At 37.5% G+C, this 25233-nt stretch overlaps 1 protein-coding gene across 1 annotated transcript in view; it reads left to right on the top strand.

Annotated features, from left to right (window-relative positions):
• The window catches only part of RASA1 (RAS p21 protein activator 1), a gene marked incomplete at both ends in the record, with an annotated part of 35355 nt that extends 10791 nt beyond the window's left edge, over positions 1 to 24564 (top strand). The window contains 11 exons of the mRNA XM_029084484.1: positions 356 to 506; positions 7206 to 7284; positions 10060 to 10180; positions 12366 to 12522; positions 14588 to 14675; positions 17604 to 17681; positions 19002 to 19159; positions 19455 to 19531; positions 23683 to 23855; positions 24070 to 24229; positions 24422 to 24564. Of these exons, the coding sequence (XP_028940317.1) occupies positions 356 to 506; positions 7206 to 7284; positions 10060 to 10180; positions 12366 to 12522; positions 14588 to 14675; positions 17604 to 17681; positions 19002 to 19159; positions 19455 to 19531; positions 23683 to 23855; positions 24070 to 24229; positions 24422 to 24564 (1385 nt within the window). The remainder of the gene's footprint in view (positions 1 to 355; positions 507 to 7205; positions 7285 to 10059; positions 10181 to 12365; positions 12523 to 14587; positions 14676 to 17603; positions 17682 to 19001; positions 19160 to 19454; positions 19532 to 23682; positions 23856 to 24069; positions 24230 to 24421) is intronic.
• Positions 24565 to 25233: the final 669 nt, after the last annotated feature.

Raw genomic sequence — 25233 nt, 5'->3', positions numbered from 1 at the left:
TTTCATAGGGCAAATATTTCTTTAAATGGAAACATCAAGATTTCCAACACACGTTGTTAAATAGCGTACTTTAAATATTAGAACAGAAGTTGCTAATTTTTGAAAACTTGTCAAACTTTTTTTGGTATGCTTTTGTAAAGAGGTGGCGAAAATGTGACCAGGTTGCCAGCTACAGCTAAAGCATTTTGCATTCATTTTGGCAGTTTAGTACTAATTCATATCACTGTTGGAACTTACCTTACAGGCTTTGTATTTCTTCAAGTGTGCAATTCTTGCTAATTTATGTAGAAATAGATTTGATCAAGGGCTCATATATAGCACTAAGAGAATTAACACCATTATGGTATCTTTTCAGTTGGTCAGGTGTGCAGTTTTCTTGTGAGGCCTTCAGATAATACACCAGGGGATTATTCACTTTATTTTCGGACCAGTGAAAATATTCAGCGTTTCAAAATATGTCCAACGTCAAACAATCAGTTTATGATGGGAGGCAGATACTATAATAGGTAAGCTTTAATGGTAAAAGGAATTGTGTGTATTTTATACTTCTGTAAATGGTTTATATAACTTGCTCCTGATAATTATTTACTGCTATAATTTTAAGACTCTATTTTTCTTAAATATTTTTCTTAATTTTTCTTAATACTAACCGTTTTCTCCAACTTGCTTAGTGGTTACTAGTAACTGAGAAAGTTCTTAAAGCTTGCAGAAGCCTAGGCATAACTTGTTTCTTTTCAAGTACTTGTCCTTCTTCTGCAAACAAGTTTCTTCATGCTATAAATTATGGATGGTCTGGATCCTGCAGATCCGTAAATTGTGGCTCTGTAGTTAAGAGAACGCTGTGTTGTCTGGAGGGATACTATTTATATTCTAGTCTATTTGAAAAGGGAAATAAAAATGTTGATTTTATCTGAGACATTCAATAAGGTTTTCAAGAAATAGGAGTGAGTGTTTACAATGGGTATTTATTTTTTTGAAAAAGGCATTAAATTGCATTGTAATATGTGTGTTGTAGTTGAGTCAGAAGTACAGATCACCTCATTTAGAGTGAGCAAATTCAGAGTGAACAAACTTGGGATGCATTTGTTTTGACACTGGTACAAAAAAAATAGTAACTTGTGCAAAAAGAAATAGAAATAACAAGAGAAATGTTTTCCCTGTTGTGGAATAAGCTATCAATACAGCTCCATTCCTGATAATCTTATTTTTAGAGTTGTTGTAGCTGCAAGACTTCTCACTAGTAAAAACTTACCTCCCTCTTTTTAACGGAGGCTGTTGTCTGCCTCACAAAATCAGCACATTTCCAGACTTGCTCACCTAGAACCAGAGCATTCTTCATCCCAATGGAGAATTCCTCTCACTTCCAGCTTGGCTTCTTAGTGGGTAGAGATCCAGCAGCTGGTGTGTCTGAGAAAATGTCGAGGTCTGAGAAGTTCAGTGGACTTTTTCATATGACTTCAAATGGACGATGGTGTGAGGCTAAACAATTGGAACCTTATGAACCTATGCATGTGCCACACCCAGGCTGCTTGAATACCTTCTACATTAAGCAGTCTGGCCTCCAGACATCCTCATTGAAAACCAAGCTAGCTGCAATGTCAGCCTTTTATGAAGGTAAATGTTCTTTTGCCCCTTCTCTAGTTACATGGCTTATTAGGAGGATGATAGGCCAGGAGCCCCCACTCTAGGTGATGTCAAACTTACAAGCAAATTGGTGCAACTCTTACTAGTCTCAAATGGTTTTGCAGCATTAAATAGTTTACTTTCAGAAAGTACTACACTAAGTTATTACTTTAGATTACGTTCATATACAGTGCTTCATTCATTTCAGGCACATATATAATTACATTTACCTGAAGAAGATTCTTTCCATGGTGTTGAACAGAAAACAGATTATAAAGTTAAGCAGCACTAATTTACAACAAATGCTTTTAGAATATTTGGGGGTTTTTTTAAATATCTTGCTACCTAGTTTGCAGAGATCTTCCTTGGTATGAAAGAGAATCAGCGTAGCTTTAAAAGGCTTCATTTTTGTTGTGTGTTTTGAAGAATTACTGCTATCCTCCTAGACTCACATTTAGTCTGATTCAGCATGTGCTACAAATTGATAAAAGTCCTGGAAGTTCAAAGCTGGGGAAGGACTTTTCATAAGGGCAGTTAATGACAAAACAAGGGGAAATGGGTTTAAGCTGAAAGAGGGGAGGTTTAGATGAGATATTAGGAAGAAGTTCTTCACTGTGAGGGTGGTCAGACACTGGAACAGGTTGGCCAGAGAAGCTGTGGCTGCTCCTCCCTGGAAGTGTTGAAGGCCAGGTTGGATGAGGCTTTGAGCAACCTGGTCTAGTGGAAGGTGTCCCTGCTGCTGGCAGGGGGGGTGGGACTGGATGAGCTTTAAGGTCCCTTCCAATCCAAACCATTCCATGATTCTATGATAAGTGTGCAATGCAAGATAATAAGACCACAAAATAAAGATAGTAACTGTCTAAAACTCTGCAACGTAAGATCTACTGCAGAGGGCAACAACTAAGGAGCAAGAAAGAGGGAATAACTTTGTGGGATTTTTATTAGTTCATTTAGTGAAATCTTTAAATATATGAAGACTAATGTGGTTTCGTTCTGTGGGATAATCAGAAGTGCCTGAAAAAACAACAAACGGGGCATTAAATCCAGAACAGAGATATACAAAGCATGAATTTCTGCAAGATAATGGAACTATTTATAAGCATTTCTTGGCGCAGAGTTCTTTGTGGCTTATCTAAAAATGTAGTGTTTGTCTTCAAGGTGAAAATTTTAGATTTAAAAATGCTGCTTCTTTTTTAAATGCATCTATTCAACAGTTTCCATTAACTGTAAGCTTTTTTGTGTTATAAACTGTTTCAATAAATGCCCTCAAGGTATCTCCTTTGAACTCTGATACTAGTATTACACTAGATCTTTACAAAATCATCCTTGGTAGTAGAGTATTTTTAATATTCTGTTACAGTTTTTGTGATTGTAATATGGGTAAGAAATAAAATGAAAGCAATCTGCTCTTTGTCTGCAGAGAATTGATTACAGTTACAGTCTCAACAAAATAAAGACCAAGATTTCCCATGCAAAAGTAGGAAGCTAAAAAATAGTATGGGAAACACAAAATGAAAGAAGTTTGTCTTATTTTTCGGATATTTTGAATATCCAGACCTGGAACTGGAATCACATTAAACTATATAAGCAACAGTATGTCTGCTTGTATTCCAGAAGAAGTTGCTTCTAGTGATCCTAGGGAACGAGCTCCCTGGGTACATCTCAGGAATCTTGTACTCTGTCCTGTGTAGGCAGGCTTTATTTTTTCCACCAACTTGTTCATTTTACATGTGCTCCTACCACTCTGTATGTAAATTGCTTAAAATTTCCTTTGGTGAACATGACTGATAGGCTGTGTTTGTGGTCTGTCACATGGAGGTCAGCTTTCATTATTTTGTTCTCTTGTATCAGCTCTGCAGAGCAGCCTACCTGTAGTCTTTTAGCTGTCCACTTGAAGGTCCCAATATAGAGCACCTATGTTGCATACATATTGCAGGAATTATTTTGACTGTGTAACAAAGGAGTATTTTCCCGTGGACTTCAGTAAAAAACATTTAACTTCTGTGATCTTTCTATTTATTCCATGGATAACAAATTACTCAATTAATCATCTTGCTACATTTTCATGGAAAAATGGGCAAAGTTATTTCTTGGTGGTTGTTCTGGCTGGAGTGGAGTTAATTTTCTTTCCAGCAGCCAGTATGGTGCCATGATTGAGATTTGTGGCTCAAACAGTGTTGATAACACACCAGTGTTTTGGCTCATGCTGAGGAGTGCTTGCGCAGTGTTGAGGTTTTCTCTGTTTTAGAGAGAACCAAATCAAGCAAAGAGATACGCTCAGCAATAAAAACTGGAGGGGATGTTTCGTCTTCCAAGGTGGGTGTTGCTTGGACTGTCTGGGCATCAGTCTGTTTGTGAGAGGTGGTGAATGATTGCTTTTGCTTCACTGGTGTCCTCCCTCTACTTTCACTTGTTAAACTGCCTTTATCTTGACCCACGAGCTGTCACATTTGTTTTTCCTGTTTTCCCTCCTGTCCTGAGGGGAGGGAATGAGTAAGCACTGTGGGGTGTTTAGCTTCTGGTTGGGGTCACCCCCTCCACAGGACTTTTAAGATCCCCCTCTTCCTCCTCCTTTTCTTGAGCTTTTATTGCTGAGCGTGACAGTTTGTGGCAGGGAATATCCCTTTGGCTGGTTCAGGCCAACTGTCCTGCTGTGTCCACTCCCAGCTCCTTGCCCACCCCTGTCCTACTTGTGGGGTGGGCACAGGGGAGCAGGGTAGGGAAGAAGGAACGCCTTAACACTGCAAGTATGGCTTGGAAGTAGTCAAAACATTGGTGTGCTATCAACAGAACATTTCAGTCACACATCTAAAACACAGCACTGCACCAGCTGCTATGAAGAAAATTAACTCCATCCCAGGCAGACCTTGTACAGTTGTGATTTTAGTAATCTCAGTCCAAAGATGTGCAGTTCCTGGTGTGTGGCTTTTACTGTTCCAACACTGGAACAAGTTACTCAGAAAGGTATGGAGTCTCCATCCTCAGAGATGCTGAGGATGTGACTGAACAAGGGCCAGAGCAACCTGCCATCACTGACCCTGCTTTGAGCTGAGAGCTTGGGCTGAGTGATCTCCAGCTGTGCTCAGTCGTTCTGTGAATAATTTCCATATGTGTTTCACATTATTTTTATGTAAGTTAGCATTTATTAATGTTTCAATTCTGATTTTTAGAACATATGGTAGGAAAAGTATACCAGGCCGTTTCTCTGTCCTTTTCTTCTATCTGCCTTCCTTCCAGAATTCAACCTACATAACAGGTAGCATTCAAAAAAACCTGTAAAATTAGGGGTTCCTCTTTGTTTATGGTGATTCTGTGTCAATAATAAACATCGGCCCAATAGTTTACAGAGTGAACGAGCTTTCAAGTTATCTTGAATTTGTGACAGCACAATTTGAAAATTGAGATTGGAAAGTAAGTTTGTTCCAACTGGTAAATTAATCTGTATCGTGATGGGCTGAATATGGGTTTATTGTTAATTCTTTGCCTTTATAATTTAACAGTGTATAGAATCATGTTGCTTAGTACTGCTTTCTGGATTCTTCATTATTTGAAATGTTTGCTGTTGGAATAACTCTCAGTTCTCTCATAAAACAACAAAAATGGTACTGGTCATGATGCTGAGATACTTTTAAAGCCATCCAAGTAGCCAAGGTCTGGGGAACCTAACAAAGCTCTGTGCCGTGCATTTTAAAATTACTGAAGTAACTGTAATTTAGTATTGAGACCCATCTTTATTTCTGTATATCAAACCAACTTTAACAATTGGGTTTGTTTGGTTTTTTTTAAATCCATGCTTATTTATACCTTCCTTGATGCATTTTGTGTAAGTAGGATTTTTTCTTACTTCCAGACAATGAAGAAGGCTGTGATTCATTCTCCTGTCCCCTAGATAAGTTTTGTGGTCAGTCTGATTTCACGCTGGACGTTTTACATGTTTAGATAACTCTGATCACTTGCAGATTCACATTCTGTAGTGTACTTGTCTGGAGATACCTGGTATCTTTGTGTTTGCAGCGTTCAGTTTGTTCAGGCATTTGAGCTGTCATAGTGGTGAGGCAATATAAAGTGACCATCCAAATTGAGTTCGCTTGCAGGAGGAGAGGACTGCAGAGCCAAGCCCTTAGTCACTCCCTCAAGGCATAAAGTCATAGTCTATGTAGCACTCAAGAGTTCTCAAATACAACTTGAATTTATTCTTCAGCCCATTTTACAAAATTGGAAGAAATTAGGCACTTGCTCCTTATATTGAGGAACTCCTGCTGGCATTTTTAACCAAGGAAGGAGAGGAGGCATTTACAGTCAAGGTATTCTTGATTTGATGACTGAGAAAAATTATATAACACTGTTTATTACTTACTACAAGGTGCTGGCAATAGCTAGCTAACGTGCACAGTATAATGACTGAGTCATTATTTTCTGTAGTATGGCAGAGTTTTTATACAGAAAATGGCATATGCAGATTGGATCTCAGTAAAAATCAAATTAAATTACTTGATTTCAGTAATACTGAAATAGAAATTCATGTCAATGTCATTCTGCGTACCTGGAAAACAGAAATATTTGTGGGAAGATTAATTATTTTATCAAGCATTCACTAGTCCATAGCTTTGCAATTAGAAGGAGAAAAGTGAACAAAGATGTCTTGCTATAGCTTTATTTAAAAGTTTTTGAGATTATTTTTAGTGCCAGATGTTGTTTTTGTGTTGGACACAACTGTATCCAAGTGTAACAGGTCAGAGATTTAATGGCTGTGTGCCTTGTTGATTATCTTTACACACACAGCTAAGTATGCATGAAGTGAGAATACATACTCAGGATATGTTTTCTACTTAATTATTTAGTTCTTTTTTGAGGCTGATATTTTACATACGAATTATTAATTTCTTTTGATGTTCACATTGCTGTTCTTTGTTACAGTGTAAATTTCAGTAACTCCAAAAACAAGTTAGAGCAACTCCAGTGCCTGGATTTTCAGCTTGAGTCTGTCACTACTTCTTTCCTGAGAGTTCCAAATGCAATTGCAGTCTGACTCTGGTGATCAGAAGGAATGCTTCCCTCTAGAGCAGCGCTACCGAAAGAGTATTTAATTTAACAGGATAGCTCACTGATTTCCAAGTATAATCTGTATAAGCTCTGCTACAAACCTTTTCTGTTTTCTATTCCTGTTCTAGAAATAAATTGCTCTGCACTTGCAATATCTCCCATTCCCCTTCCCTAGTTACTTTAGGACCTTGAAAACGATTGCCAATGAAATAGCAATTTTCAGCCTGGTTGGAGAGCTGCTAAGGCACATGTGCTACTTGAATGTGGAAAAAGCAGTGTCCTCATTTGGCATTTTAAGCAACTAATTAAAATATTTTACAGAGTTTAGAATTAATACATTCTGAATACAGTTTTGTGAACTTTCTTGACTTCAGTATATTAGTACATTCTCATTGCTACAAATGAGATTATGATGTGTAATGCTTCATTTTATTAAAACTGTGAGAAAGTTTTCTGTAGTTATATGGGAAAGCAGATCCTCAAACAGAGGAAAAACTAACCTGCTTAACATTTGAATCCTCTTTTTCTTGTTGAAACAGTATTGCTGACATCATTGAGCACTATAGAAAAGAACAGATTGTTGAAGGATATTACCTTAAAGATCCTGTTCCAATGCAGGTAAGATTTCATCTCTTGAGTGTTTGTTGTTGAAGACACAGAATTAATCATCATCAAATCAGTTTATGAACTGAATTACAGCAGAGGTACCAGCAATAGTTAAAGAGCATCATCTCCAACTTTAATGTTTTCAGCTTTTGTGTTTCTTTTGTTTCATCCTCAAGTGTGTTCACTTACCAAAAGTTGGCCTGTAGTCAACAGAAAATATGGTAAACACTGTCTGTCCTCTGAGGTGTTCATCCTCCTGTGTGCCCCTAGTTCTGGTCCCTGGCTTAACCATGCTGTACCTTAGGCACATCTTAAGGAGAACAAGGCTGCCCTGCTGTCTTCTGTGCCTGCATTCTTCTGCCAGAGGAAACCTGTATGCACAGAAAAGCTTCAGGGATGACTGCAGGGCTTGTTCTGGAGTGCTCTTGCCCCACAGCCAAAGTTCATCCTAAGACACCACCACTAATAAGCACACCACGTCATCTAGCTTTTCATAAGCCTATAGCTAGTTACAAAGTACACATGTATATTTTATTCCCTCTCTTTTCCCCAACTTTCAATGGTTAGAAATTTGCCTTTAATTTCCTCCCTAAATAGAGTTACAGTCAATTCATACCTCCTTGTGAGATCTGTCGTATGAATACAAGAACATTTATTATGTTCTCCATTAGTCAGCTCACTAACCTAAGCATGCCAAAGCTGATCCTGTCCCTTTGTAATGCTCTCTTGGTTGTCCTGCTGCCACCAATTTTGATGCAGTCTCACATTTCTTAAATGTGGTGGACCAGAACAGTTTAGAATACCACGTCATGAGTAACTCTCTTTCTGGAAAATACTTAACAGAAATATCTTAGAATAGGTGTCAGTTTCTGTGGTGGATTGACCCTGGTGAACAGCTACAGACCCACACCTTTGCTTGCTCGCTCCCCTCTCCTGCAGGTTGGAGACAAAAGCAGAAAACCTCCTAGGTTAAGATAAATACAGTTTAATAAGCAAAGGAAGAAGTGGTGGGGCTGATGCAGAGGTCACCCAGGAAGACCACCCTCACACACACACAGTTTTATTTCTGATCATGATGTTATATGGCAGGGAATATCCCTTTGATCATTTGGCATCAGCTGTCTCGGCTGTGTCCACTCACAGCATCTTGCCCGCCGCAGCCACTTCACTGAGGAGGGTGGCAGAGTGGGAATGAAGAAGGTCTTGAGCCAAAACACCAAACACCAGTGTGTTACCAACACTGTTCTGGTCACAAAACCAAAGCACAGCACCATAGGGGCTGCTGTGACTAAAGTTAACTCAGTCCCTGCCAGAGCCAGTACACTGCCATAGCCATGTCATAGCTCACTCCTCCTGTGAATGACCAGCTGTTCAAGTTTCTCATTTTCTGTTTTCTAGTGGTGAGTATCAACAGGTGGAACCTTTATGTTGTACTAATAGACTTAGGCCTTGCTGTTCTGATCTTTCCTGTACGGCTAATTGTGTTGTGTCCTAATTGTCATTAGTGCTTCCCAGTTGCTTGCTGCTGCTAACTCACACTCGATAGTGTAGTTGGGACAGAAAGCAAATCCAAATCTTGAGACTGCTCCTGGAAAGGCTTCCCTAGTAACTGTCAACATGCTTCATCATTCATACTTCCATCATGTCAGTAATTGTCTTCATTTTAGCTTTTTGCATATGCACTTACAGTTTCTGTTTTAATCTTCTCTGTATTGATTGATTTTCCATGTGAGACTACTTCACATTCTTTTAACTTACTCAAATATGTTTGTGACTTTCTTTGTTTAAAAATGTAGTGGTCAGTGGTGCAATTTTTGTTCAACTTCGTGTTATCTCCCTTCCACACATTACCATGCTTTATGTTTTTGAAGGGGAAAAAATATATATATATCAAGTCTTGCATACTTTTAGGGTCAGTCTGATAGACTTCCTGTGTCTAATATGAAATTTACTTAAAAATATTTGTCGCTGCATCTGTTGTTCTGTGCACTGTTCCTTGCCTAGTTACATTGTGGGGATTAACTTGAGTTCATAAACATCTGGGTGTTGCTTCCATTGTAGGTCCTTTAGCGTTACCGAAGTATTTTTCATCTTGCTTTTGTCATGTTGTTAAAAATCATTATTCTTCTAGATACATGTGCCAGAGGAAAGCTAGAATATTTAGTATGAGCCAGTTCATATGTCACTTTTCATCTCAATGCTGTTTTCACTGCTTGACAGTCTTGCTTTTCATGGGTTTTTTTTTATGGCTAAAGAACTTTTGCTGATCAGCTTACTTGGTAAGGTCAAACTTTGGTTGGCTTTTGGCCATTCTCATTTTCTACAATTTTCTGTGTGAATTTATCCTTTTTTTCTGTTTCTGCTTTCTTCTCGTCTTGAGTTCTACTCAGTTAGGACATGAGGGTTCTAATGAGATTAATGAGGGACTGTGCAACTTTGAGTCAGTTGGTTTTAATTGTTGTCTGCCCATTCCTGTTGCTTGAGTTTATCCATGATTACTGAGTCCCAGAGATTTAGTAGAAGACAGAACCCAGATAAATCTTTAAAGACTTGCATAAATATAACAGAAATCATGGTGAAAGATGCTGCTTTTCGTTTAATATTAAAAAGACACAACTTTTGTAGAAGTTGATCTGTATTGAAAACTCTTCTTCTCTTCTATCATAATTCTGGATATACTGAAATAGTTATGTTACATAATGATGATCCCGATTGCACCTTCATAGTGTGCAATTTTTTAATGGTGGTTTCTGAATTTAAAATATGTTTTTCTTACATGTTTACCAGCACCAAGAACAAGTGCTTAATGATACAGTGGATGGAAAAGAAATCTACAATACGATTCGTCGGAAAACAAAGGATGCTTTTTATAAAAATATTGTCAAAAAAGGTTATCTTCTGAAAAAAAGTGAGTTACGTTTACTTCTTTTAATTTTTTTTTTCTTAAAAAAATGCAGATATGGATCATATAGTCCTAGAATATCTCAGGATGGAAGGGACCTATAAGGATCATTAAGTCCAGCTCCCTGCTCCTCCCAGGACTGCCTAAAACTAAACCATATGACTAAGTAAGAGCATCATCCAGATGGTCCTTGAATTCTGGCAGGCTTGGTGCCATGACCACTTCCCAGGGGAGCCTGTTCCACTGACCAACCACCCTCTCAGTGAAGAACTTTTTCCTAATGTCCAGCCTGAACTCCCCCTGCTGCAGCTTCATTCCATTTCCTCATGTCCTATCACTGGTCACCAGATAGAGGAGACCAGCACCACCCCCTCTGCTGCCCCCCTGAGGAAGCTGAGACTGCGATGAGGTCACCCCTCAGCCTCTTTTCCAAGCTGAACATGCATATTTAGTGAATTTAGTATAGTAGTAGTACTAGAAAGGGCAAAATTGAAGTGGTCCAGTGGTTCTATAAGGTGTGTGAAGAATATGAATGATCTTTCCTTAAGTAGTACATGAACAGAACAATGTGATACATAAGAGGACATGCAGTGTGGAAATGTTGATTGGAAGGTGTTCTGAAAAAAATCAGAGCACAGCACAAAAAATAGGCATCCTTGTCAAAGGATGACTCATTAAATGAATTAATTTTCATAAAATTATTTGTATTTAATATGGAACTCATTAAATTCTAGCTGATAGAGCTAGAATAGTATAAATCTGTACATTCATTGGAGAGCACGGCTGGTTTAATTTTGTTATTCCAAGCTAGGTTGTATGATTTAAATCTTAAAATCAGTAAGTATATTCTGCTGTACAAGATACATAGCGACTTTTTTAGGGCTCTAACACTGGCACAGTCAACATAACATACAATAAATACATTAAAAGCTGACTGCTTGACTCATCTCAAAATAATCCTGAAGAATTGCCATTGAGCAAGTCTTGGAAGTTCTGAGGAATCTAGTCCCTTACCAAGTGTTATATTTCTACTTTTTAATAAATTAACATGAATGGAAGCAGAAAAACTATCAATAATAAAATTTCTGCAAATGGCAGAGACCATAACTAGAAGGATAATTTGCAGATAGTAATCTGAATAGCGACCAAAAGTGAGAAAGACAGTACAATTTTAAACAGAACCAAATATAAAAGAAACATTTTAAAAAACCCCAAACCACTGCAAATTGTAAACTTTCTGAACAGAGCAAGGAAAGTATCTTTTCTGTTGAGAAGACTGATTCTTAGAGAAGGTGAAGAGGGATGTCTTAGAGTGAGGAGTCAAATAAGAATTAATTGAAAACATTTAAAAGGGATAATGAAATACTTCAGAAGTGCAAACCAGAGTACTGAGCAGACGTAGAGAGATGCACATAGCTGCATATGGAACAAATTCAATAAAATAACTTTTCCATCTAGGAGACAGAGTGTAATAAGTGGATGTTAGATTTGTCTTTTCAGAACTGTGCTAGTACTCGTTTATTGAGGCCCAAATGATGGATTTACGGTGATCAGAGTGTAAAATTGAGGCTAAAAGTTTTTTTAAATGGTATGTGACTTACGCATTGATTAGTCACTGAAAGTTCCTGATCCATTGTAGGTCAGAGGTTTTCTCTACAAAAGTGAAACTAGCCAAATTCTTAGATAGAGCTGTGTTTAAAGCATGGTTCTGCTTTAAGTTTGCATATAGCGTGTTCCCATTTCAGTTCTTCAGCCATACTGGTTTAAGATACTGTAATGCAATCTGTTATTCATCAATCAGAGTTTAAGAGTAACTTTCTCACGTCAATACTCTGTTTCTTAAATTAAATTGTAATAAACAGGATCCACAGCATCATTATTGGCAAACTGTGTAGATACAGTCTTAACACTGACAGGAACTCACTGTCCAGGCAGCTCATAGGCACTTGCCTAATGCTGTTGAAGTTAATAAAAATGTTCTGAGAAACTTTTGCAACTCTACCTGCATCTGTGAAGACGATCTGTTTTTAGCCACATGTTGCATAAAGCTGTTATAACTTAAGTGTGATTATCTGTACGTTCTTCTTCTGTTTGCAACTTGACAAAAATCTTTCCAGCCTCTTGTTTTCATTTTCAGAATTTGCACTTTCTTTTAAACAGTATCATAACTTTTTGCTTGACTCCTCTACAGGTAAAGGAAAAAGATGGAAAAACTTGTACTTTATATTAGAGGGAAATGATGCCCAGCTTATTTATTTTGAAAGTGAAAAACGAGCCACTAAACCCAAAGGACTAATAGATCTTAGTGTGTGTTCCGTCTACGGAGTACATGACAGCTTGTTTGGCAGGTAGGACACTGGCTTTTAATTCTTGTGTGTGCAGCAGAAGAGTTGACTGCTACTTTGAGGCAGCATGAAGAAAATAGGGACAGTATGTCACTAGTGAACAAGGAGGCCTTGCCAGTTCCAAAAGATCTACTATTCTTTTGATAGGTATTTGAAAGCTAACTTGGTTAGACAGAGTTTCTTAAGTGCTTTTCTATTTAAGAACAAGTAATTTTATTAGATTAGACCAACTTAGCAGTAAACTAGTTGATACAAGTCAATATCTCTGGAAATTGTTTTTGCATAATTACTACATTCAGAGATAATTTTAACATCAAATCTTATTTAGGGTAGTATTTTGATATTCAAAATACGTCAACTGCAAGGGATATGAGTATCAGCAAAGAAGGTGAGAGTCAAAAGTCTTTCAGATGTTGTTGGTAATTAACAAGAAAGAGTTTACATATCGGTTCATTGGTAGTTACAAAAAAAAAAAGTCCCTGTCCTGTATTATAGTGTCATATGGAAGAAATACGCACACCTACTCCTACAGATGTTAAATAGAAATTCTGATTATTACATGGATCTTAATATTTATTTTAAAATGATACAGAGTCAACTTCCAGTTATTTTTGTGAAAAAGCTTAAAGACAAATGCTTCAAATTACTGGCATTTCTTAAGCTGCAAAGGCTGGTGCTTTTGTTGGATGTGATGGTTTTTTAAAAAATCTTTTTATTAATTCTGAAAAATTCATTAAACTAATGGAACAAGGAGCATAGATACAGATACAGAGTACCAGAACAGTAATAAAAAAATTACTGAAATGTTCATTATGTAAATTGGCAATTACGCAGGAAGCTTTGCAGTGTATTGTGAACAAGGAACACTTTGGTTAACAGCAACTGTCTCTTAAACAGCTTGTAAGAAACACTTGTGCTGTGAGTTAAAGTACAGTTGGACAGTACATGGTGCTAAATGAGGGTGGGAGGAGATGGATGGTTGCACCAGCTTAGGAAGCTGCTAGTGAGGGACCGTGGCTGAGAAAAAAGTTCCTCCTGTGTTTTAAGTAGCTGTTAAAAACTCCCTATTTTCTTCAAAAGTACAGTGAAGTCTGTAGCTTTGCATTGTTCTTTGGTGGCAGTCATTTAATTAGCCACACACCTGACTATGTCCTGCTCTCCTCCACCCTTCCATGGCATGGTGACAGGGTGCCACGTCATCGTTTCTGTCACCAGGCAGTGAAAAGGATGGGGGAATAAAAGGCTGAAACTCCTTCGCAAATGAAGTAGGATCCTGCATGTAACCCTGGTTTTGGGAGAGCTGAATTTCCTTGAGCACAGTGTGGAAGGTCATGAGTGAAGAGTGCACTTTAAATAGCTTGTAATTTAACAACAGCCAAGTATTTTTTTAATTGACTTCTTGGCAAATGAGTGGAGGTACATAAAATGTCAAAGACACTGTAATTGCATTTAAAGTTGTAGAGGTTTGTGTGACTTGGATTCAGCAATTAGTATGTGATCCAATACACGTTTTATTGGTTACCAGAGCTGTGGGACACGTTCTCATAGGGGATTTCATATGTTAATATTATTTCCTGAACTCCTGAAAGAACAAATCCTTAAAGTGTCATTAATTGATTAGGAACTAGTGCTGAACCTCTTCTGCTTTTAAAATCTCTAGGAACAGTCCTCATTGACAAGTCTTTTTCATTACCAGATGGATATTTTTCATCTTGACTCTAAGTCAGTGTACATGCCTAGTCAGGACAAGCCATTCTAAAGGTTTCTCAATATTCCAAAAAAACTAGCTGTACTGAAGTGTGATTTTCTTTAAATAACATAAATACATTCAAAACAAAATGCAGTTTTGAAGCACCTGAGAAATTTTCTAGTTGGAGTTCTTCTTTCCATGTGTGATGATGCTACAAAAATTGATGAAATACTTAATGCTCCTTACAGACAAACAGCAGAAATGTATTAGTTCAGTGTAAACTTTGTTTGGGCATAAATCAAGAAGTGACAATGTCTGTTAAAATTATGAAGATAACAATAACAAAACTTAACTTTTTTTATTTTTCTTATTTTTAAGGCCAAACTGTTTTCAGATAGTAGTTCAGCACTTTAGTGAAGAGCATTACATCTTTTACTTTGCAGGCGAAACTCCAGAACAAGCACAGGTGAGAGCTTTTTGTTGGTAAATATGATTTGAAAAAGTAATTTTTTGTCATATGATGTTTAATGATACTGCCCTTCTTAAACAGGAAGCAAGTGTATCACAAAGTGTTCGTGGTTATGTCCATATTAGCAGCTGTTATAATGGAGTTGTAGCAGAATTGTCAGGGGAACGGTTAGCACTGAAAATCCAGCACCTGCATTACCTGCCCTTGGGGGTTTTAATTTGGATAAGTTCAAGTCAGGTCCCATGGACTGAACTTCCATTATTTTCCTTTGTATGTTTGTGGAGAACGTAATTTTTTGACATATTTCAATTCAGAAGAATGATTTACTCTCCAAGGCTTTTGCATGTGATAAACCAGGGCATGGTAAATGGGAGTTTTCCTTCAAAGCCGTATTCCTGAGATGAACTAAAATGCTAATGCACGTCTGTGTGCCCAGCGACCAAAGTATATTGAACAGCTGCCTTTTGCAGTTACTTGTCCTGTCCATAAATTAATGGTTGTTCATAGTCTTGGGCCCTGATCATGCACAAAAAGTAAGGCTTTCTGGTTTTAGTTACTAGCTCTCCAGCAGTCAGGTTTGCTGATTGAGAATTGAAGGATAGGAGCCTAATTCTCCAAAATTCACTCACTAGCAGGAGCACATACCTAAGATGAGACAATGTCCTTATTTATTATGTTTGCAGCTCTGAAAGTCCACAGCTCTGAAATACATACCTGTTGCATCAGAAGTTAAGCTTTGCACTTGATTTTGTTTGAATGGAATTGACAAAACAAGGGGAAATGGGTTTAAGCTGAAAGAGGGCAGGTTTAGATGAGACATTAGGAAGAAATTCTTTGCTGTGAGGGTGGTCAGACACTGGAACAGGTTGCCCAGAGAAGCTGTGGCTGCTCTTCCCTGGAAGTGTTGAAGGCCAGGTTGGATGAGGCTTTGAGCAACCTGGTCTAGTGGAAGGTGTCCCTGCTGCTGGCAGGGGGGTTGGAACTGGATGATCTTTAAGGTCCCTTCCAACCCAAACCAGTCTGTGATTCTATGAAGCTGTGTAGAGCGCTAGTCCCATAGACTGCTATTCAGTAGAGCGTGAAGGCTGTATAAATTTGGTATTCTGCTTGTATTTTACATAAAGGAAAGCACAAACTTTCCTGTTAAATTAATACAAATTTATGAAAGTTGCTGAGATTACATCATAATGATACCGTGGCGTTTGCCACACAACTCTTTATATTGTCTTTGAGAAGCAGCGTGCTGTGTAGTAATTGAGAATATACATATTAATTTCCACACTTATTACTGTACCCTCATTTTTGTCACATCTGCAACGTCTTTTGTGTTCTAGAAATTAAAATAATTAAGAATGTGTAGAAGGCAGAATATCCTGTCTTGTTCCCTGAATGTTTGGTATAATCTGCTTTTGGTTTTGATCTGCTTAGCAAGCTGTTCACTGCATTTATACAGAATACAGAGGGGTTTTTTTATAATATGGCTTCGGCCCAGGAAAGTTTATAGGTGTTTCTCTTTTGAGACAGTTCAGCTTTCTTCATTCCGTAACATTTCATAGAACAATAGTTTTATTTATATATTAAGGCTTTTTTATAAGGTGGTAAATAAATATCAAAGCAGTGCTGTCCTATGGACTGTGAGTTGTCTGTATGGTTTGTACAAAACACAAAGGAAAGTAACATGTAGCCTTACACTAGTGTCACTGTGGCACTTTGATTATTCTCTGTTTATTTCCTGCTCTCAGTGAGGACGGAGGTGTAGCATGCATCCAGGAAATACTTGTGTTAGGGTATTTAGGAGGCACTTGTTTCTTTGAATCACTATTCCTTCTGAGAATAAGGGAACAAGCTACTGAAACTTTGTGATGCTTAGTTGGAAGCTTTTCCTTCTGTGGAAGGTTTTTATAGCTGAAACTTTGGCTCCCAAAGTTGTCTAGCTGAGAATAGCTGCAGTACACGGTTCCTCTGTTTTTAAAACATGGAAGATACTGCGAAGGGTAAGATTGAAACAGCATTGTGGATTTTTTTTAATTGATAAATTGTACTTTGAGAGCAGATGGCAGCTCTTTGAGATACAGACTTGAGAAAGCTGTTGGTCAAAACCTGAGTTTTGTGCTTTGCAAAGAACCATATAAAATTCCATGGTTGGAGGACAAAAGCTAGAGAATGAGGCTGTAACATGCCTTCCAAATTCCAAAGGCCCCTTGCAAAGCTCCTCTGTTAGCTACTTTCTCACGCTGCAGTGACTTTTTCAGAGGTGGCCTGATGAGTTGGCAGTGCCTCTTAGCAGCTTATTTAAATTTAAAAAAAAAATAATTAAAAAAATGCACAAAGGTTCCACAGTCAGTTTTGTTGTTAAACAACCTGTTTATTTTCTTGATCAAAATGGAATCTATCCATCCTTCCTGCTTTATGCATTTGTGAGCAAAGTGGGGAGTGCTGGATATATGCCTCTATGTTTCTCTGTGAATGCTGGGGCTTTTGGGGTTTTTTGGGTGGGTTTTTTTTTAGTATACACAGTATTACGACTGCCATACAGATGTACTATAGGAACAGTTTGGCTTGTTAACTGTAGTTTTCTCAGAAGGAAACAAGTTTTGCTTCATTTTGTGTACCATTTTTACTTTCATATAATACTACTAGAGTGGAAAATTGGTAAAAGTCACACTGTATATCCATTAGTAATGCTTGGTAATTCTAAAAGAGAAAATGGTTCAGATTTGCAACCCCTTTATTAGGTTTTGCTCGGTAAAGACCAGGATTTTGCTTTAATATTCAAACTTGCATACTTTCAAATTACAGAAAACTTAAGTTTTGCCAAGCTGAAGGGAAAACTTCAGATACTCTTTTGAGATATGTCTGTTCTGTTGCAAGAAGCTGTGTCTGACTTTGTTATATTAAACTGTTCTGCATCCTTCTCTCTCTTAGGACTGGATGAAAGCTCTGCAGATGTTTTGCAGCTTAAGAAAAACCAGTCCAGGAACATCAAATAAACGTCTACGTCAGGTGAAGCTGATACCGTGGGGTTGGCGGTGCATGTGGAGGAGTGTTTTGTCTCCTCCTTGCAAAACAATAACTGATAAATCTCAGAATTTTACTTGCAACAGTAGTAATCCTGAAAGTACCTACTTAATGTGTGAATTAATTGGTTTTTTGTGAATTATTGTGTGATTAATTAATTAATTAATGTGAATTTTTTGGAGTTATGCAGTACCCTTGTGAAACCACCCAGAATGACCTGCTCTTTATTATAGTATCTCTGCACCTAAAACTGAGAGTGCCTTTAGACAGTCTGCACGTGCTTTGTTAGGTATTAACTTCTGAACACATTTAGAAGCCAATGTTTGTATCATCTTAATTTCTATAATTTACCACATATGGGAAACTTTAAAAATTTGACAGACTTATGTGACATGGAAACAAAATACTTGTTTAACTAATTTTACTCGTTTTCAGTCACAAATACATGCTGAACCACGCTTGTGGATTAGTTTCTATTGGCTTCTTGAAAGTGCTGTGTTTGCCAGAATCTCCTCAGAGGTACAGAGAGAGTCATAAATGGCTAAGTCTTTGGAGAGTAACAGCAAAATACTTCAGGAATCCCTGATATTTTTTAGTATTAGGAATATTGAATCTAGTTGTTTTAACAGAGAGTGGAGAAAGGAGTAAAATAGGATGTTTTTCAGGGTGCACAACTATTCTGTAGTTAACATTAAAGATATTTGGATACTTCTGAATAAATTTGATGAATTCACATATAAAGTGGCAGGTGAAATTGCTTTGCTTTCAGCTTCAAGCTCCCAAAAATAGTGACAATCTGAAATAATTCTTCAAAAACTGAAGAAAATGCTCATCTACATAAAAGAATAGAATGTAGTATGTTGCACAAGGGAACTTTACATAATCCATTAGTAAAGCACCAAAAAAGACATTGTGTTTGGAATCATCTATGGCTTTTATTCAAGATGCCAGTCTTTGATTTCAGTAAAATTGTATGTGCATAGAAAAGTTAGTATCTGCAAATCTTAATGTCTCAAAGATGATTTTAAAAGAAGAAGACAAGATGCCTTAAAAACATGGGGCTGGAGAGTTGTTTTTGGTAATTATTTGAGTTACCCTTTATTTTGTCAGTGGTGCTTCTTAAAATGTTGTTCCATTACTTCTGTTGGTTGCTCTTCTTACTAGGAAATTTTAGTTTGTATTCAGAATTCATGTATTAATATTAAGCTTCTGCACAGAGGATTAAAAAATAATTCATTTATATGTTTTGCATTTCTATTTTAGCAACAAAAAATAAATTTTGTGTATTTTTATTTTTTTTTTTAGGTCAGCAGTCTTGTTCTGCATGTAGAAGAAGCTCACACGCTCCCAGTAAAACATTTTACTAATCCATACTGTAACATCTACCTGAACAGCGTCCAGGTAGCAAAAACACATATCAGGGAAGGGCAGAACCCTGTGTGGTCAGAAGAATTTGTCTTTGAGTAAGTCTTAATCTTCTTGAATTGCTGAATTTCACTTGTAAGTTGCATTGCATTTAAGATAACTTAACACTGTGTACTGTTTTGCATATGCTTTTGAAAAATACTGTATGTGTGTTTATCTATCAGCAACCTTTCAGCCAAATTCTGCACGGGCAGAATTTTCTGTAGGCACTTAAATATCTTTGTTAATATAAATGTCTTTGACAATGAGAACTCAGGATTGAAATGAGTTGAGAATAAGCTTAAATGACAGCCAAGTATAGTATTAATTGAGGCTTTCTGTCTTTTCTCCTAGTGATCTTTCATCTGATATTAATAGATTTGAGATAAGTCTTAGTAACAAAACAAAGAAAAGTAAAGATCCAGATATATGTAAGTATTTTTCTGTAAAAGATGCATATATATTGCAGCAATGGATACTTTGTGTGTTTTTCATTACTCTTGTCAAACCTTTTCACAAGAGAATTAAGTATATTTTTGTGCTCACCATACTGCTGTGTTTGTATGTTTGGGATGTCCAGCTTTCCTTTGATGTTTTTGTAATGAGAACACGCGTGGTTTTTAGTGATAAAATGCCCCGTAATCCAGTCCTGTGTGTCTGATGGCGTTCCTGGATCTGCTCTAGAATAGCCATCGTGTTACACAACGACTGTACTTACTAAAAAGCAAGAGGAGACAGAAGCTGTCAGTATTAGTCTGCTCCATGAAATACTAAGTTCCACGGAATTTTAAGTCTGGTTGCATGGAATTCCTTTTCAGGTTTTTTGTTGCTTCCAGGGAGAATGGGAGAGGGAAGAACAGTGTACTACTTTCAGCATTTTTTAATTACTATTTTTTTTAAATCTTTACAGTCTCTGAACAAAATTTTCCTTGGCTTTTTTCCATTTCACCTCATCTGTCCACATCCCTTGTACCACTCTTGGGCTTAAACCTGAAGTTGCCTCAGTATCACTTTGAATGGGAAAGGATCTATATTTTCTTCTGCCTTTTACATAAGTTCCCAACAATTTATTTCCCTCATGTTACCCAGACAGTTGCTGCTTCAGCTGTGGTTTTGTTTCTGTTCTGGCAAATTAACAGCAAGCTGGTAAGATCTATCAGCTTTCTAGAAAAGAAAGTGTTTGAAGAATGTGAATTTTGAGCTCTTATAGAAAACAAATGAATTTTCTAAAATTATTTTTTAGTTTAGTTCTCTTCCCACACAGTCTGGTTTTAGGGGTTTTTTTCCCTCTTATTCAACACATCTTGTTTCCCACCATACTTGTTGTGGAGCAACTTCAGCCCCTGCCTCCTCTTTGCTGCCTGCAGGGCAGGACACCCTCCCCACCCCCTTCTGATTTTTTCCAAGATTTTTTTCTTTTCCATTGTGTTCAGAGCTCTCTGTTCCAAACCCTGTCGAAGTATTTCTAATCTATTGCAGTTGTTTTCAGTTTGCATCTATAGTATTGCTGGCCTGTTAGGTATGCCTCAGTGCTAATTTCTTTATTTTAATTTTTTTTTCTTTTTGGAGATTGACCAAAAATGTCAATGTTTTGGGAAACATTGACCAAAGTAGAAGAATTACTACTCATTTTGAATCTTCTTGCAGGATCTAATTCAAGTTCAAACCTCTTTCTTCTTCTTCTGACTAGAAAACTTTGCGGCATAGCAGGAGGAAAAAAGATATATTCCCTCTGACAGACAAAAGGGCTGTAATTGCAGTTGTGACCGTGTTCTTGCACTGTTCTTTTATTTATTGGAGCTGGAAAACTCATCTATCTACACACAAGTTCTAGTTAGTAAAAAAATCTTTAAAAGAATAATTCTTGAATAGGATACTTGAGTAATTTCTTTAAGAGTGGTTTTTATAGTTTCCTCCTCTCTGTCCAGATTAAGGAGATTGTGTTGGCTTTGGATGGGAGGTGATAGAAGGTTTCCTTCTCTAGGTCAGGAGCAGGACTGGCTGAGTTTCTTGACTGCAGTTAGGCAAAGTCTTACAGCATAACCCAACAGTTCTTTCATTTTGGGAGAAGGATTAAACTAAGTAAACTGGAATGAACATACATCTCTGCTTACATCAATATGTAAAGAGCAGCAGGAAAAAAAAGGAGCTAAGCCAGACCTTATCTAATGTACCTACGTGCTACACTGCCTGAATAACCCTTGAACTCTTCAAAAGCAAGAGAATCGGTTCCTTTCCTGAACATTCCTTTCCAGCTACAGCTGTTAAGTGTGGATTGCTATGAAGTGGGAGTCATGTGAGGCCGGTGCTATTCATCTTACCAGTTATTTGGTTTAAGTCAGTTTTTCTGCTTGCCTTTCTCACCATGTAATGCAAATTGGAGGCAAAGAACTCTGTTATTTGTCACACTGCTTAATTTCATCATAATATACAGAAGTTAAATACCAAAATGATAGTAGCATGAAGGCTATTTTTTCAGTATTTTAAAATATTTCCTGTATTTTCAAGTCTTTGACTTTAAAGTTTGCATATTATGAGTATTCCACGATTATTTTAGTATTTTTGTTTTTAAAAAGTCAGAAATTATACTAAACAGTTTAGTATCAGTTCTATTTAAGTTTTCTGTGTTTCTGTAACTGTGAATTGCATAAGGATTTATTCAAATAAATATATACCGTATGGCTTGGAAAAAAATAAAGCCCTGGAATGTGTTAGTAGACTTAATCTGCTGCTACTGCAAACTGGGATGCTCAGGTACGATTAAACAGTTGAATTAGTAAATCTCTCGGGACAGTACCACACAGTGTTGAACTGGAGTGGAAGTTCTGGTTTGGTTTTGCACCATGATAGTTGGTTAATTTTGAATTAGTTCATGTTGGAAAAGAAATACTTTTATAATGAAGGTGGTCACCTCCTGCAGGCAAGTCCATAGAGCAAAGGATTAGCCAATGCCTTTCCTTTTAGGCACAGTTAATTTTTGCAGGAGTGCCAAAGCTTGTTTTTTTTAAAAACTGATGGCTGAGATGATGCAGTTGGGAAGTAAGCCCACGATGGCAGGCTCAGGATTTCGTTCCCTGCCCCCTATATTTTCTGGGAAACATACACACTAAGCTTGTCTAGTGCAATGTATGTAGCAAGCATGTTCACGTAGACATGCGTGGGCTTTGGGCAAGAGGGAGAAACTCGGGCTGTGGAGCCCATCAGACACTTACTAGTGGTAGTAAAAACGTGGTTCCTGCAACCGTGAGAGAACAAGAGGACATCAGCTGTGCCACCTCTGAAGAAGTAGGCGAGTACAAAAGCTTCCAGTCCTGAACAGCTCCTCACCAGCTTGTAGGGTGGGTTCTGCCCACGTGGCAGTGACTTGTGGCTGCAAAAGGGCGGATTTAGAATGTTCGTGTATTGAGCAGTTTCCTCTTTCTCAAGATTTCAAATGGCTTTTGGTCTGAATCAGTAATTGGAATTTTTTAGGGGTTTTTTTGATGGTTCCACCTTGATCTGACATAAATATTATGCCTGAAGTTTCGTTAGCATTATAAGGCAATCTCAAGGTACTAACACTACTGAAAGGTGAATTAATGATTTGGCCGTTCTTGAGTTGACTTTTACCTTAGGCAGCAAGCTGCTTGGGAACAGTTTTTTACACAATTTGCATAAAATGTTGTAGCCTTAACCTGAGAGTTAGCATAAAAGAAACACATATAGCAGTGTTTGGGAAAGCCATAGCAACACTACAGAATCACAGAATCGCCTCAATTGGAAAAGACCTTTAAGATCATCAAGTCCAATCATTAACCCAACACTGACAAGTCCCCGACTAAACCACGTTCCTAAGAAATAAATAATAATAATAATATAATTGTAATAATAAATAGTAAGAAGTAACAGAGTAGTCAAGGAGCAGATCTTATGGTGGTATCATAGAATCACCTAGTTAGAAAAGATCTTTGAGATCATTGAGTCCAACCGTACCTGTCCACTACTAAACCATATCTCTGAGCACCCCATCTGCCCATCTGTTAAATCCCTCCAGGGTGGGGACTCCACCAGCCCCCTGGGCAGCCCCTTCCACTGCCTGAGAACCCTTTCAGTGTAGAAGTATTTCCACACTGAACCTCCCGTAGCACAACTTAAGGCCATGGCCTCTCATTCTATCACCAGTTACCTGGGAGAAAAGACAGATGAAAGTCCTGCAAGGCTGGAAAGAGGACAGTGAATTCTGAACACTTAATCTGTTTTTATTCTCTGACTGTACCTGGATTTGCAGGGTTAGCACTTTTTTTTACTCACTACTTGGGTGTTACAAAGAAAACTGTGTCAATATCCATGCAGCATTTTCGAATGTATATGTGCACATACTTTCCAGCATGCTTTTTATTTCTTCTTCAGTTCACAGGAGTCTGTTAAACCATTGAAGAGAAAATCTGACAATATATTGATGGCAATAATCTTGATTACTCATTAACATTTTTTTGCTGAAATGATGGCATGTGCTGAAAATAAACTGTTTTTTTTTTGTTATTCAGTAGCAGGATTGTTTTGCTGGAGATAACTTACTTGAACAATGCTTTTCTTCCTTAAGTGTTTATGCGTTGCCAGTTAAGCCGATTACAGAAAGGACATGCAACAGATGAGTGGTTTCAACTCAGTTCCCATGTACCATTAAAGGGTATTGAGCCAGGATCTTTGCGTGTTCGAGCACGATATTCTATGGAGAAGATCATGCCAGAAGAGGAGTACAATGAGTTTAAAGAGGTATGAAGTTGTTTAACTTTCCTTGGTTTATCTGTCAAAACTCATTTTGTTGGTTGTTTGAGATGGATCTCAATAACTCTTAATGAATAACATCATTAAATAACATTTATAATGACATCTACATATCACTACAAATGTATGGTATCAGTTTTTCTAAACTGCTGTTATATGTTAAGAGAAGCCTGAGTATTTTAAAATTCTGATTTTCTTTCAGCTTGTACTCCAGAGAGAACTTCATGTAGTCTATGCCTTATCACATGTTTGTGGACAGGACAGAACACTGTTGGCTGGCATTTTACTGAAGATTTTTCTTCATGAGAAGCTCGAGTCCTTGTTGTTACGAACACTAAATGACAGGGAGATAAGCATGGAAGGTACTGCACTAAATCACACCAGTGTTTACTGGAACTCTGGGAAGGTGGGGAGGGAAAGGTTCCAGCGCCTTCCTTTTTTTTCCTTCTCCTTTAGTTACAACATAGATCAAAGTGTAAACACAGCAGATTTTTCCTCTGCTTTTTGTTGTCTCCTTTTCTCAAATCTTCACTTTGCTGTCTGTTTTTTTTCAGATGAAGCCACGACCTTGTTTCGTGCCACCACTTTAGCAAGCACGCTTATGGAGCAGTACATGAAAGCCACAGCGACAAGTTTTGTTCACCACGCGTTGAAAGATTCTATATTGAAGATAATGGAGAGCAAGCAGTCCTGTGAGGTGATACCTTGAACTATGTTTTTTAAACATTTTGGTTCGTTGACATAATTATCTACTGGTTGAATTAAATATTAGCTTCAGAGACATTTATTAATCTCTCAGAACTAAAATTTGTTTACATGAGAAATACAGGGACTTCATTCATTAAGAGGTTCCCCCCCCCGCCAGATTTTGGCTTTGAACAATATTCATAGTAGAACTTTCTAAGTTTTTTAATTAAAAATTTCTTTAAATTACCTATTCTTTAGCAATTGTAGGCTGTTCTGTAGCAGTTACTGAATGTCCTAACCTACGTAACTTCTAGTAAATACAAGATATCGTAGCAGTCAGTGTCTGAACTTTAGCCTTGTTTAGCCTTGAACTTCCTGATATTAAATTATTGTTGCTGATCCTGAAACTGTTTTTAAAATGACCCTCCTAACTTCTGTGTTTCACTTTAACTTAATTGTGGAAAGGATGGCAGTCCTCACACATTTGGATTGAGAAACACAGTCGTGCAGATGGATAGTGGTGAATATCTGAGCTATTAAAAGCCTTGTGTATTAGAACTTAAAACCATCGCTTCTTCGCATATCCTGACTAGCCATTGAAACAGATTTGTGAGTTCTGTAAAGCAGCAGAATATAGAATATAGCAGAATAACAACCCCAGGTTCCAGTACAGGCTGGG

Source organism: Antrostomus carolinensis, unplaced genomic scaffold (assembly GCF_000700745.2).
Source record: "Antrostomus carolinensis isolate BGI_N321 unplaced genomic scaffold, ASM70074v2 scaffold15324, whole genome shotgun sequence".
Lineage (NCBI taxonomy): Eukaryota > Metazoa > Chordata > Aves > Caprimulgiformes > Caprimulgidae > Antrostomus > Antrostomus carolinensis.
This window is presented reverse-complemented; position numbering and strand designations above follow the sequence as displayed.